Here is a 26,386-nt window from a genome sequence, read left to right on the forward strand (position 1 = left end):
ACCTAGACAGCATATTAAAAAGCAAAGACATTACTTTGTCAACAAAGGTCTGTACAGTCAAACTATGGTTTTTCCAGTAGTCATGTATGGATGTGAGAGTTGGACCATTTCTTTAGAAAGCTAAACGTTGAAGAATTGGTGCTTTTGAACTGTGGTGCTGGAGAAGACTCTTGAGAGTCCCTTGGACTGCAAGGAGATCAAACCAGTCAATTCTAAAGGAAATCAACCCTGAATATTAATTAGAAGGACTGATGCTGAAGCTTCAATACTTTGGCCACCTGATGCAAAGAGCCAACTCATTAGAAAAGACCTTGATGCTGGGAAAGACTGAAGGCAGGAGGAGAAGGGATGACAGAGGACGAGATGGTTGGATGGCATCACCGACTCAGTGGACATGAGCTTGAGCAAGCTCCGGCACATAGTGGAGGACAGGGAAGCCTGGCGTGCTGCAATCCAAGGGGTCGCAAAAAGTCGGACACGACTGAACAACTGAACAACAACAATGCAGAAACAAAGAAAAAGCAGTCAAGATACATAGTTCAACAGTAAAACAGAATCCTGGTTCCTCCTCAAGGGATATTCTGAGGAGTAATGTAATGGCTCGGAGGGTAAACAATCTGCCTGCAATGTGGGAGACCTAGGTTTGATCCCTGGGTCAGGGAGATCCTCAGAGAAGGGAATGGCTACCCACTCCAGTATTCTTGCCTGAACAATTTCATGGACAAAGGAGCCTGGGGAGGCTACAGTCCGTGGGGTCACAAAGAGTCAGACATAACTGAATGACTAACACTTCTACTACTATTCAACACTTAACTAACTGATACATATCTTCAAATTGTTCTTCAGAAACAATTCCAGGTGGAAGATGGTAACTTTAGGCTCACACCGCAGACTGGTCCAACCAGAAGGTTGCTGATTTGAGATTCCTAGAATAGCACCCTGTTACCTCTTTACCAATCAATCAGAAGAAAAGTTACACACTCTATAGTTATCTCCCTAAATGCTGCCCTGTCACCCCAAAAGTTGCCTTTAAAAATTCTTCCCTGAAAACCACCAGGAGTTCGGGTCTTTTGAGCACGAGCCACACATTCTCCTTGGGCAGGCAGGTACAGTAGAAAATCCCCAGAGAAAGAAAACTAGACATGGTTTTCTTGACAAAAGAGAAGCCATTTTTGGCCTCAAGAAATTTTGTGATCTAAGCCTGGTCACAATGCTTGCCTTTGAACAGGTCTCAGTAATTAAAGATATTAATGGAAGTAAGGGAATGCATGAAACAAAGGAAAAAAGAGTCAAAAAACAATTGTTCAGCGATTAATCAATCCTAGTTCCTCCTCAAGGGATACACAATAAATCCTCCAGTTCAGCAAGAACTAAGGTCCTCACCAAGGTAGATGCTGGAATAATGATATTGACCTCCAATCAACGAAAGCTTCTGTTGACCTCTGGCCTAATTTTATGCTCAATTTTCTTCAGCTCAAGCCCCTTCATGAGTATGCAGGTACCCTTAGGTTAAGACTTTCCAAATTTTACTGTTGGAGAGACACTGTTTGGGGAAAGACTCCCAGAGTTTTCCAGGTAATAAATCACTCTCCCGTTCTTTGCCCTAGTTGTGTCTTTTGGTTCAACAAACACCCACCAGGGAGTGAAGCCAGTTTTTGAGTAACACTTGCTTGGTCCTTGTAATACACCTTTCTCTGCTCTAAACTCTGCATTTCAGTTTGTTTGGTTTCACAGTGTACCAGGCACACAGACTTGGGTTTGATAAAGGCATTTCTTAATGCTGATGATGTAAAATGTATATTTTATGGCAAGACAAGACAGATCAAACAAATCTTTTCTCTGCCTGTCCAAACCTTCTCCTTCCCCTTTAGCATATATTATGCACCTGACCTCCTTAGGAGATAACATACCTTCCTAATCTCCTCAAGGGTCACAACTCCTTCACAACAACCTGCCACCAAAACTCCTTCAGAGATAACCTTGTAAAGGGCCCCAATGACCCACAGTTTCCACGGGGACTGTGTAAGCTGTCAATAATGTCATTTAATGTACAGCCTCTGACTCAAAATATAAGTGTCTATGACCTCTCGTAGGTGGGACGGTTCTTAGAGCTTTCTGAGAGGCTGTTCCCAGGTTATAATCCTCAACTTGGCTCGAATAAAAATGTTCATTTCTTTTTTAAAAGGACTTTCTAATTTTTTTCATCAACAATGCCTTTGTCCTCTTTCTCTGAGAAATTAAAGTTGATAGAAGCTGCTGCCACTGGGACATAAGGAAGAACTCTATTGTGGACACTATTAAGTTTCTTTAGCCTCCTTCTTTCACATAGCCAAGTACTGATGAAAAATAAAGAGTGACTGCTTATTACTGTCATTCCTTTTGTAAGAGGAAACACAGAAAAACATAGTACAAGGAGTGTTCCACTTCAGCCTTCTTCCGAGTTCTTCTATTACACGAAATTGGTTTTAATAGGAATTTCAAAACATGACCACAATAAATTTGTCTAAAAATGTCTATCAATAATCTGAAAAGGAGACTGATGATTATAGGCTTTCTAATTTGTTTATCTTCTCAATCTCATCCCTATTAACACTCATTTCAGCCAGCCATGGACTATGATGGTCCCAGCACAACAGATGGACAGAAGGATGATGGAAGGAGGCAGACCATTAACTAGAAACTATCTAAGCACCTTGCTTTTCTAATCTATCAAAGAACCTCATTTTTTAAAACAAGCAGCTGATGAAGATAACCTCTAAGATTTTAAGAATCCAGAACAACCACCATGAAACAAAGATCCTATTGTTAGAACACAGTGAAGACATGCACTAGTGATCACAGACGAAGCTGGAGAAGCAAACGGGTTCATGACAGACCTTTAAGCCATTTTAAGATTTAATTCTTGGCCACAGCCACGAGGCTTGTAGTATCTTAGTTTCCCCAACCAGGGATCAAACCCGCACCTTCAGCAGTGAAAGTGAGAGGTGCTAACCACTGGACTGCCAGAGAATTCACTCATTTTAAGGATTTTTCATTTTATCCTAAGGACAACTAGAAACCATGATGTTTTAATAAGCACAAAGTTTACAAACATATTCAGATTTGCACTTTAGAAGGAGAACACTTCTACAATTAAAAGCCTTCCAAACAGAGGTTACTTTGGACTGACTAAATCTTAAAATTAGAAAAGAGTAGGGTTGTTTTTGGATAAAGTAACAGTTACAGAGGTATGAAAAAAAAGCAGGCTGAGAGAAAGAAACACCAAGTAAAAATATATACTCTGAGCCCAGAGCACAAAATATTGTATTCCTGAGCTTCCGGGCTGGTGAACATATGACAATGCCGGGAGGATGGCACCCTCAGCAGGCATGGAAGCTCTGCGGCCTTTCCCCATATTTGCCCTGTGCATCTCTCCCACCTGGCTGTTCCTGAGTTATTATATCCTTTTCTAATAAAATGGTAACTTAGTAAGTACAAAAGAAATTTAAAAATAAATTATACTCTGACTCCATAACGTCATATCACTAGTTCATGAATTACTTGTTTCTTGATTCACTGCCTGGCTTTGCACAGAGAATCTTTTAACCTCACAGTGGCATGGAACCAGAAACCTGACCGTTTCAGGCAAAGCCGGGAACACAATAGAAGAGGTTAACACAGTGTTTAAATTGACTCTCCAAGAGAGGTCTCCCCTGACAATTCACTCTAAAGTTACTGCATCTTATTCTTTTCCATCACTGCACTTAATGCAATCTGAAATGCTATATAGTTCTTTTTTGGTGTCTTAATGTCTACCTTCCCCACTTGGCTGTAAAACTATGTCTATTTGTTAACCACTGTACAGCCAGCTCTTAGCAAAGCGACTGCCAAGACAACAGGTGATAAACAAATTTCCTAACAGTGTTTGAAATCAACTCCTGCCACCAAAACTCCTACTCATACAACTGCTCACTTTATTCAATGTCTATTATTAATATAAAGCAGAAGGTAGATACTAAAAAAAAAAATAATACATAGCCCTGACTTCTTTGTGGAAACTATTAAGTGGAAGGGAGTAAAAATCATTATTGTCTGCAATGACTGTTAATTAAATGACTGCTTTATGCTAGATACTTTCTAAGGGGCTTTTATGTATTATTTCTAGTCTTAAAACAATCTCTGAAGTATGTAACAGAATGCCTATTTTACACATGAGAGATCTAAGCTTGAACAAGTGATGTGACTTACCCAAGGTCACCACTCGTAGGCTACAGAACTAGGATCAGAACTCCAGTCTATGACCTAAGTTCACATTACATTACATTGCTTTCCACCATACTTTATATAAAATATTTTCTATATGATTAAAAAAAAAAGTCAAAAAAGTAAAACCTAAGAAGTCAATGATGTACGTACATGTAGCCGGAAAATGGCAGGTAATATAGTAAAAAGGTGTTGTTTAGCATAAGTTTACAGTCTAAGTTGTGCATTATAATAAATTCCTCCTCCAAAGGAAAAAAAAAAGTCTTGAGTATAACTATTACACAGTCCTTAATAAGCAAGACAAAGTTCAAGGTAAACCAGGAACTAATGAAATCAGAGCTCTGAATTTTAATCCCTTTTTGTTTAAAATGAAATTCATCCTGGGCTATCTCCCAACGTAAGACTCTAATATTCTTGATATCACATTGTTATCAGCCTAAACTGACCTGAAATACATTTTTTAACCTCAATCTACTTAGGTAGTTCCCTCATCTTAACTATTCAAATGGTATACTTTACTGCTTCTCATCATCATTGCCTACCTCCTTCACTTCATTAGCCATTATTAAATGCCAGAAAATCAGAAAGGAGTAAAACTACATTCCCAGTAGTTACCAAATGATGTATCCATACAAATGACTATCATGAAATAATTTTTTTCTTAATCACATTTTCAAAGAATATTTTAACACACACACAAAAAAGCCCAAAAAATGATGTTAAGAAAAATACACAAACTGATTATATAGATTGATGCTGATTTTGCCAGTGTATCTATGACACAAATGCCCACATGTGTCTACTTGGATCTGCATGTACGATACAAGAAGGAAAACAAATTATTGGGAGGAAATAAACCAAAATATTATTTGCAAGTGATGGGTATATGGGTTGTGTTTCCTTTTTATACTTTGTCTCGTATAAATTTTCTACATTGAGCCTATACTACTTCTACAATCAGGAAAAAACCTACATTAAGAAAATATATTCCTCCTGTGCTTAAAACAATCTGCCTGTTGTTATAAGGTATCACAACATTAAAATAAAATCTGTTAAACTTTGTGCTTTCTTTTTTCTTTTGGAAGAAAGTATTTAATCTAATATGCCACTGATTTTTCTTTGGCACTAAAATAGAAAACAAATATTCGAAAAGAAAAGTACCTCAATCAGTGATATGCAGAACATTACTAATTTTGATATTTTGGATTCTCATTAACTACAAAACAGAGAGTAACCATCACCTGTAATCTTTTCAATAGAGCTCTAACATCACATAATTTCTCATCACATATACCAACTAATAGTAACATCACTTTATAGCTTTCAATGAACACTTCAAAGGTATCTAATTCAGTTGTTGCTCCTCTTGCTTATCCATTTTATATGTAGTAGTACCAGCTACCATGAGAAATGACTTCTACAAAATCTCAGCTCCTAACGTAGTACACGACAGACCAAGGGACCAAGTAAGTGTTGTTCACAGAACTAAATTACTGAACACCCCCAAAGGCAGTATACAGGAGGGACATTTCTTCATTTTGTAAGAAAGTGATGAGATCACAAAGAACAATGAACTTTCTCAAGGTTCCAAGTAGACTAAAGACTAACACATTTATGCATTTAAATAAAATAAGAAAAGGCAGAAAGGGAAACAGAAGAATGTAGTCACACTTACACAGCCAGAAGAAGGTAAGAAATGATCAGAAGACCAGGGGTCGTGAACTACAACGGACAGTTGCTGCAGTGACTGTTGCCAGTCAATCTATCATTTCCCACCCCGTTCCTTAGTATCAGGACCCTTAATTTGCTACCTGGGCACTTAAATCCCAGAATAAATAAATTTCCCAGTCTCCTTTTGCACCTTGGTGTGGCCAGGAGACTAAGTTCTTGCCAATGAGATACAAGCAAAATTGGTTTGACCAAACCTCCAGAAAACTTCCTTAAAAGACAGCTAGTGACTAAACTGAAATAAACTGGACTGTTCCAAGATCTTTAAAGGCTTGTTACAACACAATTACGAGGCTTTTAAAAGGTCATGACTGAGAGTTACACAATGCCGTATGATTCCACTAGCACCAGATTTTTTTTAATTGAGTATTTCAAAGTTTTTATGACAGCATTTAGATCTAGAAGTGACTTGAAGAAATTCAATCAGTTCAACCCACTAATGCCATCATCGCTCTCATTTTTCTTCCCTTAGGACTAAAGAGTTTGCTTAATCTTCTTAACATCTTTACATGTTCAATTCCTAGGTTGGGAAGATTCCCTGAAGAAGGAAATAGCAACCCACTCCAGTATTCTTGCCTGGGAAATCTCATGGACAGAGGAGCCTGGCTACAGTCCTTGGGATTACAAAAGAGTCAGACACAACTTAGCAACTAAGCAACAAGAACAAATTTGAATTTGATAAACAACTAACTTTGAGACTAGGTTATGTCTCAAATATTGCATGATGATTAACAAAACTATCTGTTGTTTGTCTGAAATTCAAATTTAACTAGGTATACTGTATTAATGGAGAAGGCAATGGCACCCTACTCCGGTACTCTTGCCTGGAGAATCCCATGGATGTAGGAGCCTGGTGGGCTGCAGTCCATGGGGTCGCTAGGAGTCGGACACGACTGAGCGACTTCACTTTTACTTTTCACTTTCGTGCATTGGAGAGGGAAATGGCAACCCACTCCAGTGTTCTTGCCTGGAGAATCCCAGGGACGGGGGAGCCTGGTGGGCTGCCGTCTATGGGGTCGCACAGAGTCGGAACTCGACTGAAGTGACTTAGCAGCAGCATACTGTATTTATATCTGACAACTAGTTACACGGAGCTGAAAGAGTTGCCCAATACAATCTATAGATTATCTATTCTGTTTACAATAGGAAGTAGAGAATTAGGAGCCAAAGTTTAAGTTAGCTACATACATCACAATGATACATACTATTAGAGCTGAAGGGGCACTTTAAACACTAAGGGAAAAGTGTGCCAACTGGATTGGAACATGACACCAAATAACAAATGACTAGAAAGATTGTTTATTTTCATTTGTCTTTAAAATTATTTCTAAGACCCACAAGGGAAAAGAACAAGTAAATTTCATGGCTCTGAAAAATATTCACATACCTGCCATCTTAATGGTCATTTCACGTTAGTGAGTGTAATCAATAAAAGAAAACAACAAAAAAAATATAACCAGTTAGACATTACTGTTATGAAAGGAGAATTTAAGTAAATAAGGTTACATATATAAAACACCTAGTTTAAGGCCTAGCACACAACAGGACTTCTAAACAGGTTCCCTTCTCCTCCCTGCCCCTGTTTAGTCACTGCTGCTGCTGCTGCTGTTGCTAAGTCTCTTCAGTCGTGTCCGACCCCGTGCGACCCCATAGACGGCAGCCCACCAGGCTCCCCCGTCACTATTAAAAATATTACAGGAGCTTCCAACGTGGTCTCATCTTCAAACTCAATAGTTTCTTCAACTTTGATATCGGTAGAGCATTCCTAATACATCTCCCTCAAAAACATTCCAATTCCTTAATAATGGCAAGATGTTCAATCTCATTTGATACCAAACTGCCAATCAAAACACTCTTAAGTTAAATTGCCTGTAAGTTCACCAGAGGAATTTTGGCGATTCATTCAGAACAAAGCAGTGTGTAACAATTATAGAGTATATGTTACGGGCATAAACTAAGAACTTAGACGTATAAAGTAGGACGGATAACATTTCAAGCTGGGGTTTCAGAAAACTTCAGAAGCACCAGCATTTGAGGGAGAATTTGAAGGATATATAGGATTTTGATTAGTAAAGGTAGGAAGTTAAAGAAAATTTCACACAGAAAGAGCTTCATGAATAAGGGCATGAAGGAAGAGGAAAAAAATGCCTTACAATCTAGCCCAAATTTTATTTTCTTATCATATCCCACCAGAGGCACAGATGTCAATCAAGTGTCGTTTCCAAGATACAGTTTAAGTTGCCTACCTCCATACCTCTGCTCAAGCTATGCCCTGCTTATCTTATATATCTGGTTTTATCTTACATATACTGTTTCACAAAATAAGATAAAAATATCTAAATTTAAAGTATTCTGTATAAATGCATGCAAGTGAAAAAAGTTAAAAGTGTTAGTTGCTCAGTCATGTCTGACTTTTTGCGACCCTATGGACTATAGCCAGTCAGTCTCTGTCCATGGAATCTTCCAGGCAAGAATACCTGAGTGGGTAGCCATTTCCTTCTCCAGGGGACCTTCCCAATCCAGAGATCAAACCTGGGTCTCCTGAACTACAAGCAGATTCTTCACTGACTGAGCCAACAGGGAAGCCCACATGCATGTAAGCTGACTTCAAATACAAGGCAGACCCCCCTTTTAGGGGGCTTCCCTAGTGGCTCAGTGGTAAAGAATCTACCTATCAGTGTAGGACATGAGTTTGATCCCCGGGTTGGGAAGATCCCCTGGAGTAGGGAATGGCCACTCACTCTAGTATTCCTGACTGGGAAACCCTACGGGCAGAGGAGGCGGCAGGCTATAGTTCACGGGACAGCAAAGACACAATTTAGCAACAATATAAATGTGTATATGCATGCATGCACATGTGACTAATTAATAAATGAAAACAGGGCTATTTCATCTACATCACTGGACATTTATATATTCAGGTTGGCTAATCAATTTTGGAAGTAATCTTACTGGGAGAAAGGGAGTCTGTCTGCCTTGCATTTGAAGCCAACTTACATTCAGGCACACATAGTAGTTGATTTTTTTAATGAATTAATTGACTATTTTTGGCTGCACCAGGTTATTGTTGGTATATGGAGGCTTCTTCTAGTTGCCATGAGCAGGGGCTATGCATCATTGCAGAGCAGAGGCTCCAGGCTCACAGGCTGCAGCAGCTGCAACACATGGGCTCAGTAGTTGAGGTGCATGGGCTTAGTTGCTCTGAAGCACGTGCAATCTTCCTGGACCAGGGACTGAACCCATGTCCTCTGCACTGGCAGGCGGATTCTTATCCACTGTACCACCAGAGAAGTCCTTCATTTTTTTTAAGTGTTCTTTGTTCTCCAGATTTCCTGAAGGCGCTGGTGAATTCAAACTTGTAGAACTGTTTCCCTTGCCTGAAAGGTCTTTGTTTGTTTACTTACTTATTTATTGGTTATACTGAGCAGCTTGCAGAATCTTAGTTCCCTGACCAGAGATTGAACCCAGGCCACAGCAGCAAAAGCATTGAGTCCTAACCATTGCATCACTAAGGAATTCCTGAAATCTCTTAATGTGGTTTGCAAATTGATATTTCTATTTGTTCTATATCCCTAACAGGGAATCTCTAGTTTCAGATTCAATGTTTATTGAAGGCCCATTATTCACTATGAACCATGACAGATACTTTCATAAAGTACCTACACAAGCACTTATACAAGCATCAACTGTATCATGTTCACTAAAACTGAATTTTACTGGTAAAAGATGTATGATAGCAGAGGAAAAAAATGATAATCTGGTTCTTAGGCAGAATGACAAGATGGTAGATCTTATTTTCCTGTTCATCATAGTTCAGTTCAGTCGCTCAGTTGTGTCCGACTCTTTGCGACCCCATGAATTGCAGCATGCTAGGCCTCCCTGTCCATCACCAACTCCCAGAGTTTACCCAAATCCATGTCCATTGAGTCAGTGATGCCATCCAGCCATCTCATCCTCTGTTGTCCCCCTCTCCTCTTGCCCCCAGTCCTTCCCAGCATTAGGGTCTTTTCCAATGAGTCAACTCTTCGCATGAGGTGGCCAACGTACTGGAGTTTCAGCTTCAACAATGGTCCTTACAATGAACACCCAGGACTGATCTCCTTTAGAATGAACTGGTTGCATCTCCTTGCAGTCCAAGGGACTCTCAAGAGTCTTCTCCAACACCACAGTTCAAAAGCATCAATTCTTCAGCGCTCAGCTTTCTTCACAGTCCAACTCTCGCATCCATACATGACCACAGGAAAAACCATAGCCTTGAGTAGACAGACCTTTGTAAGCAAAGTAATGTCTCTGCTTTTAAGTACGTTATCTAGGTTGGTCATAACTTTCCTTCCAAGGAGTAAGCGTCTTTTAATTTCATGGCTGCAATCACCAGGCTTCTAAATTCAATTCAAGGCTTCTAAATTTCATCTGCAGTGATTTTGGGGTCCAAAAAAATAAAGTCTGACACTGTTTCCACTGTTTCCCCAGCTATTTCCCATGAAGTGATGGGACCAGATGCCATGATCTTAGTATTCTGAATGTTGAGCTTTAAGCCAACTTTTTCACTCTCCTCCTTCACTTTCATCAAGAGGCTTTTTAGTTCCTCTTCACTTTCTGCCATAAGGGTCTGCATATCCTGTTCATCACAGGATAATGTCAACTGATAAGAAAAGTAAATAGTTCTTTAAACAGCTTAACATTAAAAACTGCACTGAATAAAACCGTTTACTCTAAAATCTACATTTTTGTTTCTGGAAGAGAGAATTACTTACCTCTGCCTCTGCTGTCAACTTTATCTTCTTTGATATCAACTGTTTTAAATCAACCCGACCTAAGTAAAGAAAAAATGTAATTTTTAAGTAGATGGGAGAGCTACCCATCAGCATTATTTAAATCATGAACTTAAAAAACAAGCGAAACATGACCAAGTACAAACTTTGGTAAAACCACAAAACATAACACAACTTTTAAAAAGGAAGCATAGGCAATATAAATAGAAGGAAATTTATACATAAAAATGGTAAGCTGTAAAAAGAACACTATTATAGGTACATACCATGCTTACAACTGTATTAATCATAAGATGCTACAAAATCCAATTCTGACAATAACAGGAAATTAGATTCTCTGACGGAGAAGGCAATGGCACCCCACTCCAGTACTCTTGCCTGAAAAATCGCATGGGCAGAAGAGCCTGGTAGACTGCAGTCCATGGGGTCGCTAAGAGTCGGACACGACTGAGTGACTTCACTTTCACTTTTCACTTTCACGCACTGGAGAAGGAAATGGCAACCCACGCCAGTGTTCTTGCCTGGAGAATCCCAGGGACGGGGGAGCCTGGTGGGCTGCGGTCTATGGGGTCGCACAGAGTCGGACACGACTGAAGCGACTTAGCAGATTCTCTGAATAGATCCTGTAACTATGACTAGTAAAATGTACAAGCAACAACAGAAAAATCAGATAAGTTGGATTTCACTAAAATTTTTAAAAAATCTTTTCTGCTCCAAGGGATATTATCAAGAAAGTTAAAAGACACAAAATAGGGGAAATACTTGCAAATCTGATCAGGAACCTGCATACAGAACACGTAAACAACTCTTACAACTCAACGGAAAAGACAAACAGTCCATTTAAGTGTCTGAATAGACATGTCTCCAAAAACGATACACAAATGGTTGATACCATTTGAAAAGATGTTCAATATCACTGCCATCAAGAAAATGCAAATCAAAACCACAAATATTGCTTTTTTACACCCAGTATGATGGCTGTAAGTGCTGGTCACTGTACACCTCAAGCTTATACAATGTTATGTGTCAATTATCTCAGCAAAGCTAGAAAGAGCTGCACCAGCACGAAATTTTGAGAAGGACTGGATGTGACAACTGTTCCGTTACGCAATTAGAGAAGTGTTAATACATGCTTGTAAAAATGAAGTTTGTAAGAGTGGAACTACTTGGTACAAATAAAACAGTTTAAGTGAGGAGGAAAAATTTTGACCACGATACGGAGAAATTAAAACCCTCTCACACTGCTGCTGAGAAGGTAGTGCTTTTGAAAAAGTCTGGAACTTCCTTAAAAAGTAAATACTGAGTTATTACCGTATGAGCCAGAAATTCCACCTCCTAGGTAAACACACAAGAGAAATGAGAACAGACTCCCTGTTTTCATTTATAGAAAAATTTTAAAAATCCAAACCCCCTGCCCCCACAAAACTCTAACAAAATCACCCACTACCCTATGGTGTTTGAGTAACTAATATTTTGGTAAATATCATCTGTTCTTTTACTTTGGTAAATATCAAATAGTAATATTAAATATTATAAATATACATATTATAAAAATGGAGTCATTACGCACACTGTTTTCATTTGTTAGACTGTTAATATCTGCATGTCTTACATAGTCTTCTACGTCAATTTTATTGGTCTACTATTTTTATGACTGAAATAAAACTTATTTAATCCTCTATTTATATCTTTTCACAATAATCACCTTGGAAAAAAGGCATGGAGAATGTGAAGGTCCAAAATACATCTAATAAAAGCCCTAAAATGAGAGAAAAAACTTGAAGCAATAATGGCTGAAAACTTTCCACAAGTGTTAAAAAATGCCAGTCCTCAAAGGAAGATCAAAGAATCCCAAGTTGGGTAAAGATATATGATAGTAAAACTGTATAATACAGAGTTTTTTTTAATTTATCTTTTACACAAAGGTTTATTTTAAAGCAAACTACAAAAAGCCCTTGAAAGCAACAAGAAAGAAAATATCACCTTCAAGAGAACTGCGATTATGCTGGTATTGACTCATCAATACCAACAACAGAAGAAGCCAGAAGGCAGTGAAGTAATACCTTTAATCGTTGATAACAGTGGAATTTATGACTGGGAAGGAGGCTGGAGGTCATACCATGAACGGTCTGTATCACAACAGCTTTGAGGAAATTAAGAATTTTAAGCAAAAGAATAAATGATCTGATATTAGAAAAGTCCACTCTCTGGCAGGAGAGAAAGAAAGGATCACAGAAGTGAAATACAATAAATCCTGACAAGAAATAATACTGCCATAAGTCAAAACAATGGCACTGGGAGTGGAAAGATGATAAGTTTTGATGATATGGTTCCTTATTAAACTGGTATCAAACTGGTACCTTATTAGGCAAGAAATATGAAGGTGAAACAAATATCCACTTGATTTTTCTATCAGTTGTAAAAAATACTTTTATTTAGCTCTCTACTATGATCAGACCATGGATTCACAAATAAATGAATACAGAAGCTTCTTTCCTTCAACTAACGACCACAGGGAGATGGGGAAGAAGACACCAAAGATTAATTCTCACTACTGTGCATCACTTCCAAAAGGAATGTGTCTATCCATAAATAACATCACCACCATTTCAAATTGGTTTGATGAGTCAGAGATTGGAAAGCTGGGAAACTTTTTCCCAGTTAGACTAGAATCTCTGAAGGCCCCACTCCAAGTAATAGTAACGTTCTATAAAGTCAGAGAAAAATACATTTAAAATTCATTTTCTTTCACCTTAAAATTAACCTCATATAACATTCAGAAGAAAATTACTTTCCTGCTATCCACCAAAACTTAAATGTCATAAAAATCAAAAGAATAATGCCATAAAAGCGAATATCCAATGATTTAAGGATCTATATACAGACAACCAACCACCTGAGTAAACTCAAGGCTTCTAAATTTCTAAAATGTTGACTCGGAAGTAGTGATAAACAAGGACTGAGTGCCTTGTAGTGTCTGAAATATCTGTCTAAATCATTAATATCACTGTTAACTGATCATTAACTGTTAATACCTACTAGTAGACCTAAAGATAAATCCTTAAAGAACACTACTCTCGATTTTTTTTTTTCCTAACCTACTGATTTCTAAGAAGTCAGGCTTGAGACATTTATCTTCATTAATACTACCTCACACTTGTAGAATCTACGACATTGAACTGAATATTTAAAAACGCACTCCCTGAAGTATCAAAAATCTAATCTGAACCAGTTTTAATGAAGACCTTCCTAAAGTTAGCACCTTTTAAAAAGAGAAAAAGACTGTACTATACATAATCTTTATGTTAAATAAAAGATTACTGTACTGTGCTATTATAATACTTTTATTGATATTAAAATGTAAATGAGAGCAATGGGGCCTATACTAAACAGCTCCAGAAAGTTATGCTTTTCTACCTGGGCTGCTTCTTCACGACTTTTCACTAAATCTGACTCCTGTAAAATCCTATACTTATACGACTAGGCCAAATTTATTGCCAGTGTTACCCAGAAGGAAAAGACAAATAACCAAACTTATTAAATTAGTAACTCACTTGTTCATTCAATTATATATTTACTCATGATGTAAAAATCCTCTGAGAACCCAATACATTCAGGATAGGCATGTATTTCAACTGCCCCCTCCTTTAGGCTCTCAGTAGAAATATGCAAACACAGATAATTACAATACACAGAAGGGCTGTGGAATCATGAGGGTGGAGTGAGCTTTTGCAGAGGAAGTCAATATTTGATATTTGAGTCTCAAATGATAAGGAAAAATCACAGTGAACAGGTACTCGGAAAGATTATCTCAGGCAATGGAAACAGCATGAAGACTTGTAAGGACTTGGGTCTTCTGGGACTTGACCGTGAGTCACATGCCTCCAGGTGCCAAGCTCTCTCAGCTTTACAATACTGTACTTACGTCTCCTGCACTGGCAGGTGCATTCTTTATCACTAGTACCACCTAGGAAGCCCTACTGTACTTAACAGAGGCTTGTGCTAAAGGGCAGCTTTTAATTCCTTACTTTCTAGGTTACCAGTTACTGTCTAGATCAAAGCTGTCCAACAGATATATAAATGTGAACCACATATGTATTTTAAAATTTCCTAGGAGCCACATGAAAAAGGAAAAACAGATGCAAGTGAGTCTTTGAAATGTGGTATGTATTTTACAACTATAATATTAAATCAGTTCAGACTAGCAACAGTTCAAGTGTTCAACCACACCATACTGAACAGTATAGTCCTCGATCAGGGATCAGCAATTTTTTTTCTGTAATGGGCCAGAGAGAACTTTAGGTTTGGGGGGCCATATGGTCCAGAAGCGCTACAGGCATAAATGAATGAAAGTGGTTGTGTATGACAACTTCTGTTCTAGATGGCTAAATTTACTCTAAGTCTGGCTGACATACACGCACAGTTTCTTTTTATAATCTCATGGGACTATGGTGAACAAGGCTGGTGCTTCCCTCACAAGGGTATGTGTCTCATTCCCCTTGCCAGAGACTGCTTCAAGAATGGGCATGAGTACTCAGTTAGAGATGGCCCACTTATAGTTACTGAGAAGAGTTTAGAAGGAACTTTTTTATAAATGTGTCAACAAATTTAAGAAAAACAACAAAAGATGGTGTAGATTTTAGGGCTAGTAACACACAACCAAAAACTGCTACTATCCTGAAAAGCCAAGGAAAGCCAAAGAGAACACTTTGGAAAGAACTGAATAGAAGTGATGGTTACCCAGCCCAAAGGAAACTGACATTACAAAAACACTCCTTACTCTCTGCCCTTGGATCTCCTATCAGGGCTGTCCAACCCAACCATGACCAAACCCTACCAGAAACAAGAGGGCATGGGAGCCATTGGATTGATTGTGCCCTGGGAGGCTGACGCTATGGACTCTAAGTAGGGTAGAAAAGAATAAAGAGGCAAAAGGAAGACAGCCTAATTTATAACCTAGTTCTGGCCAATGAGATATGAGAAGTCTGTTGGACAGTTTCTAGAAAAGATTTCATTGCTCTAAAAAGAAACATAAGGAAACAGATTTTCTTCTCATGGAAATTATTCTTTTGCTTTCCCAGTTTTCTTACCCAGCCAAGAGTTACTAACCCTCTGTCATTATTTCCATCCTTCCCTCATCACCACCACCAATTTCCTGAACCTGCCAAGCCATACCCCAATCCCAGATATTGCCTATCTGCTTTTTCTGATTCTGAATTGCCACACCTTGCAGAAATAATATAGAAAATAGGCCCACTATATAAACTGATGCTGTCAAGTCTTAACCAGGCCTGCAATAAAAAAATGTAGTATCTGTCTTTGCCTCTTGATGAATTTCTGTAACATTCATCACAAGCATAGATCCAAACATTTTCCACCTTTTTCAAGTCCCAACCTTACCAGGCAACCTTACCTTCAATTGATCATTTTAGGTACCAACTCCTAAAATATCTTGTATTTTAATGTTCACTATCTTTAATCCTCTTCTCCACTACTCCTGTGTCAGAGAAAGGGGTAGCCCATCTCTTTTTCAAGACTAACCCTTTAAACTATTGCCTTGATCCTTTTTAAGTCTTTTGAGAAACTGTTCAAATCATTCAACACATTGAGTAGTTTATAGCACCCACATTACACTCAGAGACAATGCAGTCTTTAAAATTTTGCTGAAATTATATGGATGTCATCAGTGGTACTCAAAATCAAATCTGTGAATTTTTGTCCAGTAGTACATGTTTACTTATCATTTTAGAAACAAATATGTAACTGAAACAAGCCTATGACTTTACAGAATTTATTGCTTAGGAGGAGGACTTTTCAGTGATCTTTATAATAGTAAATAGAGTACAGAGATAATGGCAAAATTAAAAATAACTGAAATTTTGGAAACAATGCCCTTTGGAAACAAATGGCAGCTCTTTCCAACGAACCTCATCTTTTGTGACCCATGCTGTTCTTTTCAATACATGTCCTAGAAAAGTGATTTATACTTTCTATCTTCACTTTCTCACTAGTAATTCATCCCCAACCTGTTTTTGTAACTCCTTCTTTTCTGGAGTCACTATGGTCTCCAAATTTCCAAATCCTCATCCTTGTTAAACTTGCTGCAAGGAGTTCCCTGGAGGCCTAGTGGTTAGGATTCTGGACTTTCACTGACAAGGCCTGGGTTCAACCCCTGCTTGGGGAATGGATATCCTGCATGTCATGTGGTAGGGCCAAAAAAAAATAAAAACTTGCTGCAAAATTTCAATATTTATAAAATGTTGATTATACCTCATCACATTTATTCTTTATAACAACCCAGTGAGATAAAAAGATAGCTAGGGGCTTCCCTGGTGGCTCAGTGGTAAAGAATCCATCTGCCAATGCAGGAGACATGGTTTGATCTCTGATCCGGGAAGATTCCACGTGCAGAGGCGCACCTGAGCCCATGCGCCATGGCTGCTGAGCCTGTGCTCTGGAGCCCAGAAGCTGCAACCAGAGAAGCCACTGTATACAGAGGCCCACGCATGGCAACTGGAGAGTAGGCCCTGCTCACCGCAACTAGAGAAAAGCCCGTGCAGCAACAAAAACCCAGCACAGCCAAAAATAAATAAAGGACAGCTGGTGTCATTTCTATTTTCAAAACAAAGAAATCAGATTCAAAGACACTAACCATCTTGCCCACAGTCTCATGACCAGTAAATAAATGAGCCTGGGGGAGGGAGGAGGGTTCAGGATGGGGAACACATGTACACCTGTGACAGATTCATTTTGATATATGGCAAAACCAATACAATATTGTAAAGTTAAATAAAATAAAATTTAAAAAAAAAATGAGCCTGAAGTAAAACCCATCTTCTGATCTCTAGCCATAGAGATCAGGAAAAAAAAATATTGATCAGTCATAAAAAAGAATGAAATTATTCCATTTGCAGCAACATGACTGGACCTAAAGCTTATCATACTAAGTCAGAAAGATAAATATCCTATGGTATCACTTGATGTAGAATCTAAAATGTGATACAGATGAACTTACTTACAAAACAGAAACAGGCTCACAAACTTTCGGTTCCGGGGGGAAATTTCAATCCAGGGAAGGGACAGTTTGGGAGTTTGGAATGGACACGTACACACTGCTATACTTACAATGGATAACCAACAAGGACCTATTGTATGGCACTGGGAACTCGGCTCAATGTTATGTGGCAGCATGGATGGGAGGAATGCTTGGGGGAGAATGGATACATATATATATACATACACACACACACACACACACACACACACACACGCACACACACACACGGCTGAATCCCTTCCCTGTTCACCTGAAACTACCACAACATTGTTGATGGGCTATAGCTCAAAACAAAGTAAAAGTTTTTAAAAATTCATTAGTTACAATTTAAAAAATCAAGTGCTACTTATAGTGACTAAATTCTTAAAGATGACTAAGGACTACATGGTAGTGACTAATAACCATGTTTCAAGTTTCACTTCTTTTAGCTAGTGTTTCTTTGTATCTTTGTGGTAAAGTACAGAATTAGCTAATGCGTAGGCACTGACTAGCAAGTTTTTACTTCCTAGAGAAGTTCAGACTCATTTTAAAATCCTGGTTATTTTCTAAAAAATTCTCATTGACTATACCACAGAAACCTTCATCCCAACTTTACCTTGCTCTCCACATAGATATATATAATCTAAAACCATCATGGGAAAGCCATCCCTATGTCCATAGGATGGATGCGTTTAGGAGTAGTCCTTGAAAGAATCAATCATTTATCAATCTTAGAAGCAAAAAGGGAGATTAAAAAAAAAAAGTATAATCCATCTAAATCCTCTACTGCTCCACTGACCTCAAAAAACCTTTCAAAATTCTCTACTAGTCACATCTACACTATTGCAGAGAAATGGAATCTGAACTAGAAATGAGGGTGATAAGTATTATACAGAAAAGGAGATTTAATAAATAATGTTGAAACAATTGGGTAGCCATTTCAAAAAACTGTAAATTAGATCCCAGCTGACTTATTATTAAAAATAAATTCCAGATGGATCAAACATTGAATCTTAAAAAACCCATAAAGGTAAAAAAAAAATCATCCATTTTCCTTTTTCATAATTTTGGATGATTTCTAAGCATGACAAGACATCTAAAAGCAATACAAGAGCTATGTGATCACATAAAAACTACACATGCGCACTATCAGCAAAGTCAAAAGATAAACAGTTAAAAATACTCATAGTGTATGATAGTCAAAGGGAGGAACTGCCTTAACATAGAAAGAACTCTTCACAAAAACAAAAGAAAAATAACAGCCATCTGATAGGGAACAAAAATGGGCAAAAAATAATGGACAGGGCTTTTGAAGAAAAAATATAGTATATATATATGGAAAAAGTTTTCTGCCTCATAAGTCATAAGAACAAATTCATGCTATATGACACTGTTTTCCACCCTTCAAATTAGCAAGCTTAAAAAAAGATTAGCAGACATATTAACAAGAGTACAGGGAAACAATATAGATGGCAGGATAAACTGGTATAACATTTTTAAGAAAGACAGTAATATCTAAATTTTAAAAGAAAAAACTCTTTGATCCTGCGATTTCACTTTAAAGAATGTATCCTACAAGTACAAGTAAGCAAGGACATGGTTTCAAGGATGTTCTCTGCAGTACTTTTTATAGTCTAAATTCGTGGAAGCAACCCAGATGTCCACCCAAAAGGGACAAGTCAAATTACTAAGCATTTACGCAACAGGGTTCTTTTGTAGCTCAGATGGTAAAGCCCCTAACAGCAATGCAGGAGACCCACTTTGATCTCTGGTCAGGAAGATGCCCTGGCGAAAGGAATAGCAACCCATTCCAGTACTCTTGCCTGGAGAATTCCATGGACAGAGGAGCCTGGCAGGCCACAGTCCATGGGGCTGCAAAAAGTTGGACTGAGCAATTTTCACTGTGCAACAGAAGTGCTACACAGATACTTTTAAGACAACTTCACTTACATATATTGAATTTAAAAGTTTAGAAAAAGCAAATTGCAGAAAAGATCCCCAATATGATTCCACAAGTAGGAAAAAACAGAAAAGCAAAACAGAATTACTTAAGGGAAGAATTATTACTTTATAACCTTCTACAATATTTGATTTTTTTAAAAAAGAACATACATTATTTAAAATTTTAAAATTAATAAGCACAGTTCAGCCATTTGTTTCTTAATTAAATCAAACTGTTTTTACTTCTTCAACAAGGACAACTGAAGAGGAAATAGCCCCAATCTATCATGAGGACAAAAGTAAGTTCATCTATATCTTAAAGGTATAATATTGGTAAACTGCAAAGGCAATAAATGGACATACCAATCTCACCTGGTCTATAATTTTTAAGCTATAAACACATTTCTATCCTACAACTGAAATAACCCTGAACTACACTACTCAACCAGAGCTAACTTTGATTTATTTTTTGTCACCACACCTGCATCAACTGTATGTGTTGCCCATATACGCAATGAGAGGAATTGGTCCTATTACCATTAAACTTTTACAATATCATATAATCTTATTTTAAAATCAACAGAGATAACTTTTAATAGAAATGTTATAAGGTTTGTCATAGATTAAAAAATTCCCAGCTAGTGTATTATATAGCAGGGAGTTCCTAAATCTACTTCGGACCTGCAACAGAAGAGCTGCCAGCACCATCAGCAAGAAGATAAACGAATACCTTTCTGAACTTAGTGAAAGAATGCTTTAACAGCTGCTCTCCTTGGTTTTGCCTAAGGAAAAAAAAATCTAAGTATGTCTGACGGCTATAAGTCATCCATATAGGTACTGGGTTGGCCAAGAAGTTTGTTCAGTTTTAAATAAAAATAAGACATATTTTTCATTTTCACCAAGAACTTTATTGAACAACCTATTCACTAACGGAACCAACCCAGTAAGCAGTCAGTCAATGACTGCATATATAGTTAAGACTCCAAACCCTATCTGCTTATTTCCTTCTGCCTTTCCAATTTTGTCCTCTTGTCTGTAAAAGAAAAATAAAAACAGCACAAATCCATCTCTGAACTACCTTCTCACCCCACAATCCTCTACAAAAATGAACAAAACACCACACACATAACACTGTACAGTCTTAAGTCTATGCCTTTGAAACCCATTCCTTTCTACCTGGCTTTCTTAAAAGCCCCTTCCCAGTCTCCTCCTCAAAGATCAAAGTGAAATTCTACCTCCTCTGTGAGACACTCCCCTTCATTCTAAAGCACTGTCCCCCCTACTCCCACTGCAGGTGGTCTCCTATACCATTTAGTCACTGTATTTATTTAATTCCTTTTTTTAACATAGGACTGTTAACTCACTCTTTTGACCTTAAAAGCTATAAAAAGTACTAATTAATATTCAATAACTTTATTGCTGCTGGTAATTATGCCTCATTGTACAAAGCCTTTTTTCAAGTAAAGTGGAATCTGTCATCTCTCAAATGCCATAGAGTTTATTCAAAAGGTTACATAACATCCATGACTGAAGAAAGGCTGAAGAAATAAAATAAGCACTCTCATATTGCTACTTGGGAGTGCAATATTTCCGGAGGGCGATTTGGCAATACTCAGCCCCAAAATCTTACAGGCATTTATTCCCACTGACCTAAAAACAATTTCTAGAGGCTTCTCTGGCAGTGCAGTGCTTAAGACTCGGTGCTTTCACTACAGAGAGCATAGGTTCAATCCCTGGTCAGGGAACTAGGACCCTGCATGCTGCCTGATGGGGCCAGTTCAGCCAAAATAAATAAAAACCATTTCTAGGAATACAGCCAAGGAAAAAATCATAGACACATGAACTTCTGTTTATCTGTACTTTCTAAAACAAACATGTTTTGGTTTTACCCTAAGGGGAAAAAATGTGTTCTCAATCTACTTAGTTGATTAAAGCTCTACCTAGACCAGTCAGTTTTATGATTAGATGCATAAACTGAATGAAGGTGCCAAATTACACAAGAACAATGATATTCACTTTTTTTCATCTATTTTTGCCAAGAGACTCTCAATTTTTACATAAGGCAGGTTGTTCTCTCTGTTCAAACATTTATGTACGTATCACAAAGAACCCTAAAATCAAATAACTAGAAGTCTACTAACCAAGTTAATATTTGTTAAACACTTAAAATAGTGCCTGGTATATGATAAACTATTAGTAGTTATTATGATGTATGCTCAAGTCACTGAGTCATGTCCAACTCTTTGCGACTCCATGGACTGTAGCCTGCCAAGCTCCTCTGTCCATAGAATTTTCCAGGCAAGAATACTGGAGTGGGCTGCCATCTCCTCCTCCAGGGGATCTTCCAGACCCAAGGACTGAACCTGCATTTCCTGCATTGGCAGGAAGATTCTTTACCAATGAGCCACCTTGGAAGCCCCATTTATCATCATATTACCTTTACTCATTAATCAGCTATCAAATGAACAATGTAGCAAAATAAAAGGCAGTGAAAAATAGGTATTATCTGTAAATTAATAGACAGATAGACAATGTTCTCAACCTGATAAAGGGTACCTGCAGGAACCAACTGGAGAAGGCAATGGCACCCCACTCCAGTACTCTTGCCTGGAAAATCCCATGGACGGAGGAGCCTGCTTACTCCCCCAAAGTGAATCATTGTTAAAGTAAATGGAGAAACACTATTTTCAGATCAGCATTACTTACATTAAAACAAGGAGAAGCTCAGACTTCTTGTTTCAGGCTAAATAATTCAATTTTCATTATCCGCACTAAAATCTGAACCGATTAAAACTTAATGAACTAAGACAATAAGGAGTGCTGAAAACATGTAGAAGTTATGCATGTTTAAATACATGTATAAAGTATTTTATACATGTGAAAGAGTGAAAGCAAGGTCCTTGTAAGCCCTGCTCAGGGGCCCATGACTGATCAGACTACTTCACTAGAGGACAAGAAACAAGCTTCTGTTGAGTTTTACTAATTACCAGGACTCTGCTAGGTGCTTTAAGTTTTCTGTCTTTATATTTAAAAAAAAAGAAAAAAAGAGACACAGAGAGAAAATCATCCGATAGCAGAAAGTTTCAATAAAAATAATGTGATTTAGCACCCAGTCCCTAAATCATGGAAGGGGAAGGTTTCTAACCAATGTTGGCTCACCATTTTGCACAATTTTCACATTTTAAAGCCACACTAAAACTAGCTCATGTGCAAATATAAGTATTTCATAAATAGCTAATTAAGAGTCCAACAATCAATAAACTTCATTATGCAAACTTAAGCAACAACATTTATATTCTTGATCCAGTGGCTGCATTTAATTTACAATTAAATTTGAACAGGAAAAGCAAAAGCTTTTCTTTATGAAAAAAGTCTTAGGATGCCAAAGATAACCTATCTCAAAAAGTTCCACACCTATCTGTTAACCAAACAAGCTTCAAATTTCAAATCCTCACTGAAATCAAACCTATACAAATGTCACAGCAAAAATAAATAGCCTGATGCAATAGATGACAACAAGTGAAGTTGTGTTTACCAGTCTATCAGTCTTAAGCATAAACCTTGACCTTAACAAACAAGTACTGTGTCAGTCTTCTTTGCATTCATGTTAAGCAAACCTGGACATGAGAACTAACACAATTCCCTCATCTGTCTCTCCCAAGATTTTTACCTAGGTTATGTACCCTGCTAATTATGCTCATTATGCTAATGTCAGCTATTAAAAGAGTAATTAGTAGCACTTATTTCTAATAATCTAATTATGTTAAAGCGGAGAGAGGGGTTCTCATGCACTTAACTTGGAGCTTCACAAGGGCAAACACATCTGTACCGATCACTGCTGGAGCTGCACCACTTAGCAGAACACCAGTAAATACTGATAGGAATCAGGCAGTTGAAGAACTGAATAAGATGAATGAATGATGTCTAAAACATAGTAGATACCCACAAACTGTTCAATGAATCACTTTAAAAGGGCTTATTTTTTAGTTTCTTTGTTATCAAATACATAAAATTAAACCATACACTGCAAACTCCACTTTCATCAGTAAAGCTCACCTCTATTATGAGAGGTGCAGCGATTCACATACCAGTGTCACAAGCAGTATCAAAAGCGGCTCTGACTGGTAACGAAACTGAAGTGTTCCTTTCTATTCTCTTAATTTCTTTCTCTCCTCTGCACTTTACAGTGCCTGCCAGCATATCCATTTTTAAGAGCTTAAGAGGGACTTTCCTGGTGGTCCAGTGGTTAAGGTTCCAAGCTTCCACTGCAGGAGATGCAGGTTTGATCCCTAGTTGGGGAACTAAGATCCCGCATGCCTCACACCACAGCCAGTTAAGAGCTGCTGCTGCTGCTGCTGCTGCTAAGTCGCTTCAGTCGTGTCTGACTCTGTGCGACCCCATAAATGGCAGCCCACCAGGCTCCCCCGTCCCTGGGATTCTCCAGGCAAGAACACTGGAGTGGGTTGCCATTTCCTTCTCCAATGCATGAAAGTGAAAAGTGAAAGGGAAGTCGCTCAGTCGTGTCCGACTCTTAGTGACCCCATGGACTGCAGCCTACCAGGCTTCTCCGTCCATGGATTCTCCAGGCAAGAGTACTGGAGTGGGGAGTTAAGAGCTAAAGAGATGGTAATCCTTGTTCAGGAACACTGAATTTGCTCCCGATTTCATTAATTCACCTCAGAAAAAGTAAAAGCCTCACCATTAGTAGGCGCCTCTTGGGACTCCTCTGCAAAGTCTCTCTGGCCTTCTTCCTCTTCCTCAGCATGGTTACTGGACTTCGATAGCCGTTTTCGTACAGACATCTTTTCTTCACCCACTACCATGCTGTCTAGGAAAGAAGATATAAAAAGCTTTAAACTAAGGATATGGCATAGGTAAATTTCATAATATCACCATATTTAAGGGGAGGTGACGAATGATATATTTTCTTCCTTTTGTTATACTTTTAATCACGTTTAAACATTTTCTGAGTACAAGATACTGTAACAAATAATGAAGAAATCAGTCTTGATAAAAATCATTGGCTGGTTTCAAAACAGAGCCCCCATTCTTAAAAAAAAAAAAAAGGTTGAACAAACAAGGCATAAGTACATAAAAAATTAAGAATTAAGTAAAGGGTAAGTTAAAAGATGCCACAGGAAAGAACACGATAAATAGTCAAGTGGGTGGTAAGAATGATACATACCTGAAGTGCAGAGACAGAAGAGATCATTAAGAGGTGCAAAGGTTTCATAGGAAAGAAGGTATGTGACCTGTGTCTTGAAGGATGAGAACGGAGGACTCCATGGGTGAGAAAGGGTGAAAGCAAGGTCCTTGTAAGCCCTGCTCAGGGGCCCATGACTGATCAGACTACTTCGTTAGAGGACAAGAAACAAGCTTCTGTTGAGTTTTACTAATTACCAGGACTCTGCTAGGTGCTTTAAGTTTTCTGTCTAATCTTCAAAATTCTGTCAAAAAAAAAAAAAAATCCTATTATTACTCCTGGTTCACATATGAGAAAAAATAAGGTTCCAGGTAGTTATGGTCAATGCCTTCCACACATACACCAGGAACATACCAACAGCTGGACTAGTTTATTAGGAATGTGTATCATGGGAAACTGTGGGGCATCCCAGGGAGAGAATATTTGAAGCGATTTATTTAGGGCTTGGGATCTGACTAAGTGATTTTGGGCAGAGTCCAAAGAAGCAGGGGTTCACTCTGGCTTGAGGGTTATCAGAAAGTGAGGACAGGTTGATGATTGGGTATACCAACAAATCTTCTCTATAAGGAGGCAGAGTAGAGGGTGGCTAAAGCTGCGACTGGCAAAACAGCAACAATCATTCCCAGTAGACTGGGGAGACAGATGCTAGATTCTTTGTGACTTGGGCAAGCATTGATGATTACATGATCTTATTCTTATCTTGATCCATCATGTTGACAGAATGGTCTTGTCTAAAGCTCACGTTCAGTGAAACCATTTATGTTCAACAGAATACCCTGAAGACCTGGCTGTCAAGTGCCAGGCTCGCCCAGAAACTCCAAAGCCTAGTTGATTGCACCAGAGCAGCTCCAGGACTATTTGCTTCTTCTCATGACAGTAACTTGTCCAAGACCACAAAGCTAATGGCAGGGTCAGATCAGAACCTGGATCAGATCCAAACTACAAACATCACCTGCTGTTTGGATTCTTTTTTCTTAAGTCGATAATAGAAAAAGATTTGAAAAAAGAGCTGGGGTCAAACTGTAAAGACCTAACAAATTAGGACTTTTTTAAGGCAGTGGTAACCCACTCCAGTACTTTTGCCTGAGAAATCCCATGGATGGAAGAGCCTGGTAGGCTGCAGTCCGTGGGGTCACGAAGAGTTGGACAGGACTGAGTGGCTTCACTTTCTCTTTTCACTTTCATGCACTGGAGAAGGAAATGGCAACCCACTCCAGCATGCTTGCCTGGAGAATCCCAGGGACGGGAGACTGGTTGGCCGCCGTCTATGGGGTCGCACAGAGTCGGACACGACTGACGTGACTTAGCAGCAGGCCATTTTAAGCACTGACAAACATAATCAAAATCAAATTTTAGGCAGATCAATATCAAGACTATAATATGCTTACTCCAAAGCAGTGTTTAACTATACAGAAGTTTTTGGCAGTCTAAAGCAAAACATAATAAAGTATTCACTACATTATT

General features: G+C 38.3%; 1 protein-coding gene across 16 annotated transcripts in view; it reads right to left on the reverse strand.

The window, feature by feature from the left end:
• Window positions 1-26,386, reverse strand: part of SOAT1 (sterol O-acyltransferase 1) — a 61,131-nt gene that overhangs the window by 24,414 nt on the left and 10,331 nt on the right. For 2 of the 16 annotated variants that reach the window (XM_086343600.1, XM_086343594.1), the window contains 4 exons: window positions 26,149-26,248; window positions 25,120-25,166; window positions 24,419-24,547; window positions 10,725-10,783 (listed from right to left, as the gene is read on the reverse strand). In XM_086343600.1, the coding sequence (XP_086199726.1) occupies window positions 10,725-10,783; window positions 24,419-24,542 (183 nt within the window). In that variant the 5' untranslated portion in view covers window positions 24,543-24,547; window positions 25,120-25,166; window positions 26,149-26,248. Of the gene's footprint in view, window positions 1-10,724; window positions 10,784-24,418; window positions 24,548-24,904; window positions 25,167-26,148; window positions 26,249-26,386 lie in introns of all 16 variants that reach the window. The other 14 variants (XM_086343603.1, XM_086343596.1, XM_086343597.1 and 11 more) reach the window with 7 other exon arrangements.

This window comes from Bos grunniens, chromosome 16, assembly GCF_055505025.1.
Source record: "Bos grunniens cultivar Pamir isolate PY7600 chromosome 16, Bosgru_T2T1.0, whole genome shotgun sequence".
Classification (NCBI taxonomy): domain Eukaryota; kingdom Metazoa; phylum Chordata; class Mammalia; order Artiodactyla; family Bovidae; genus Bos; species Bos grunniens.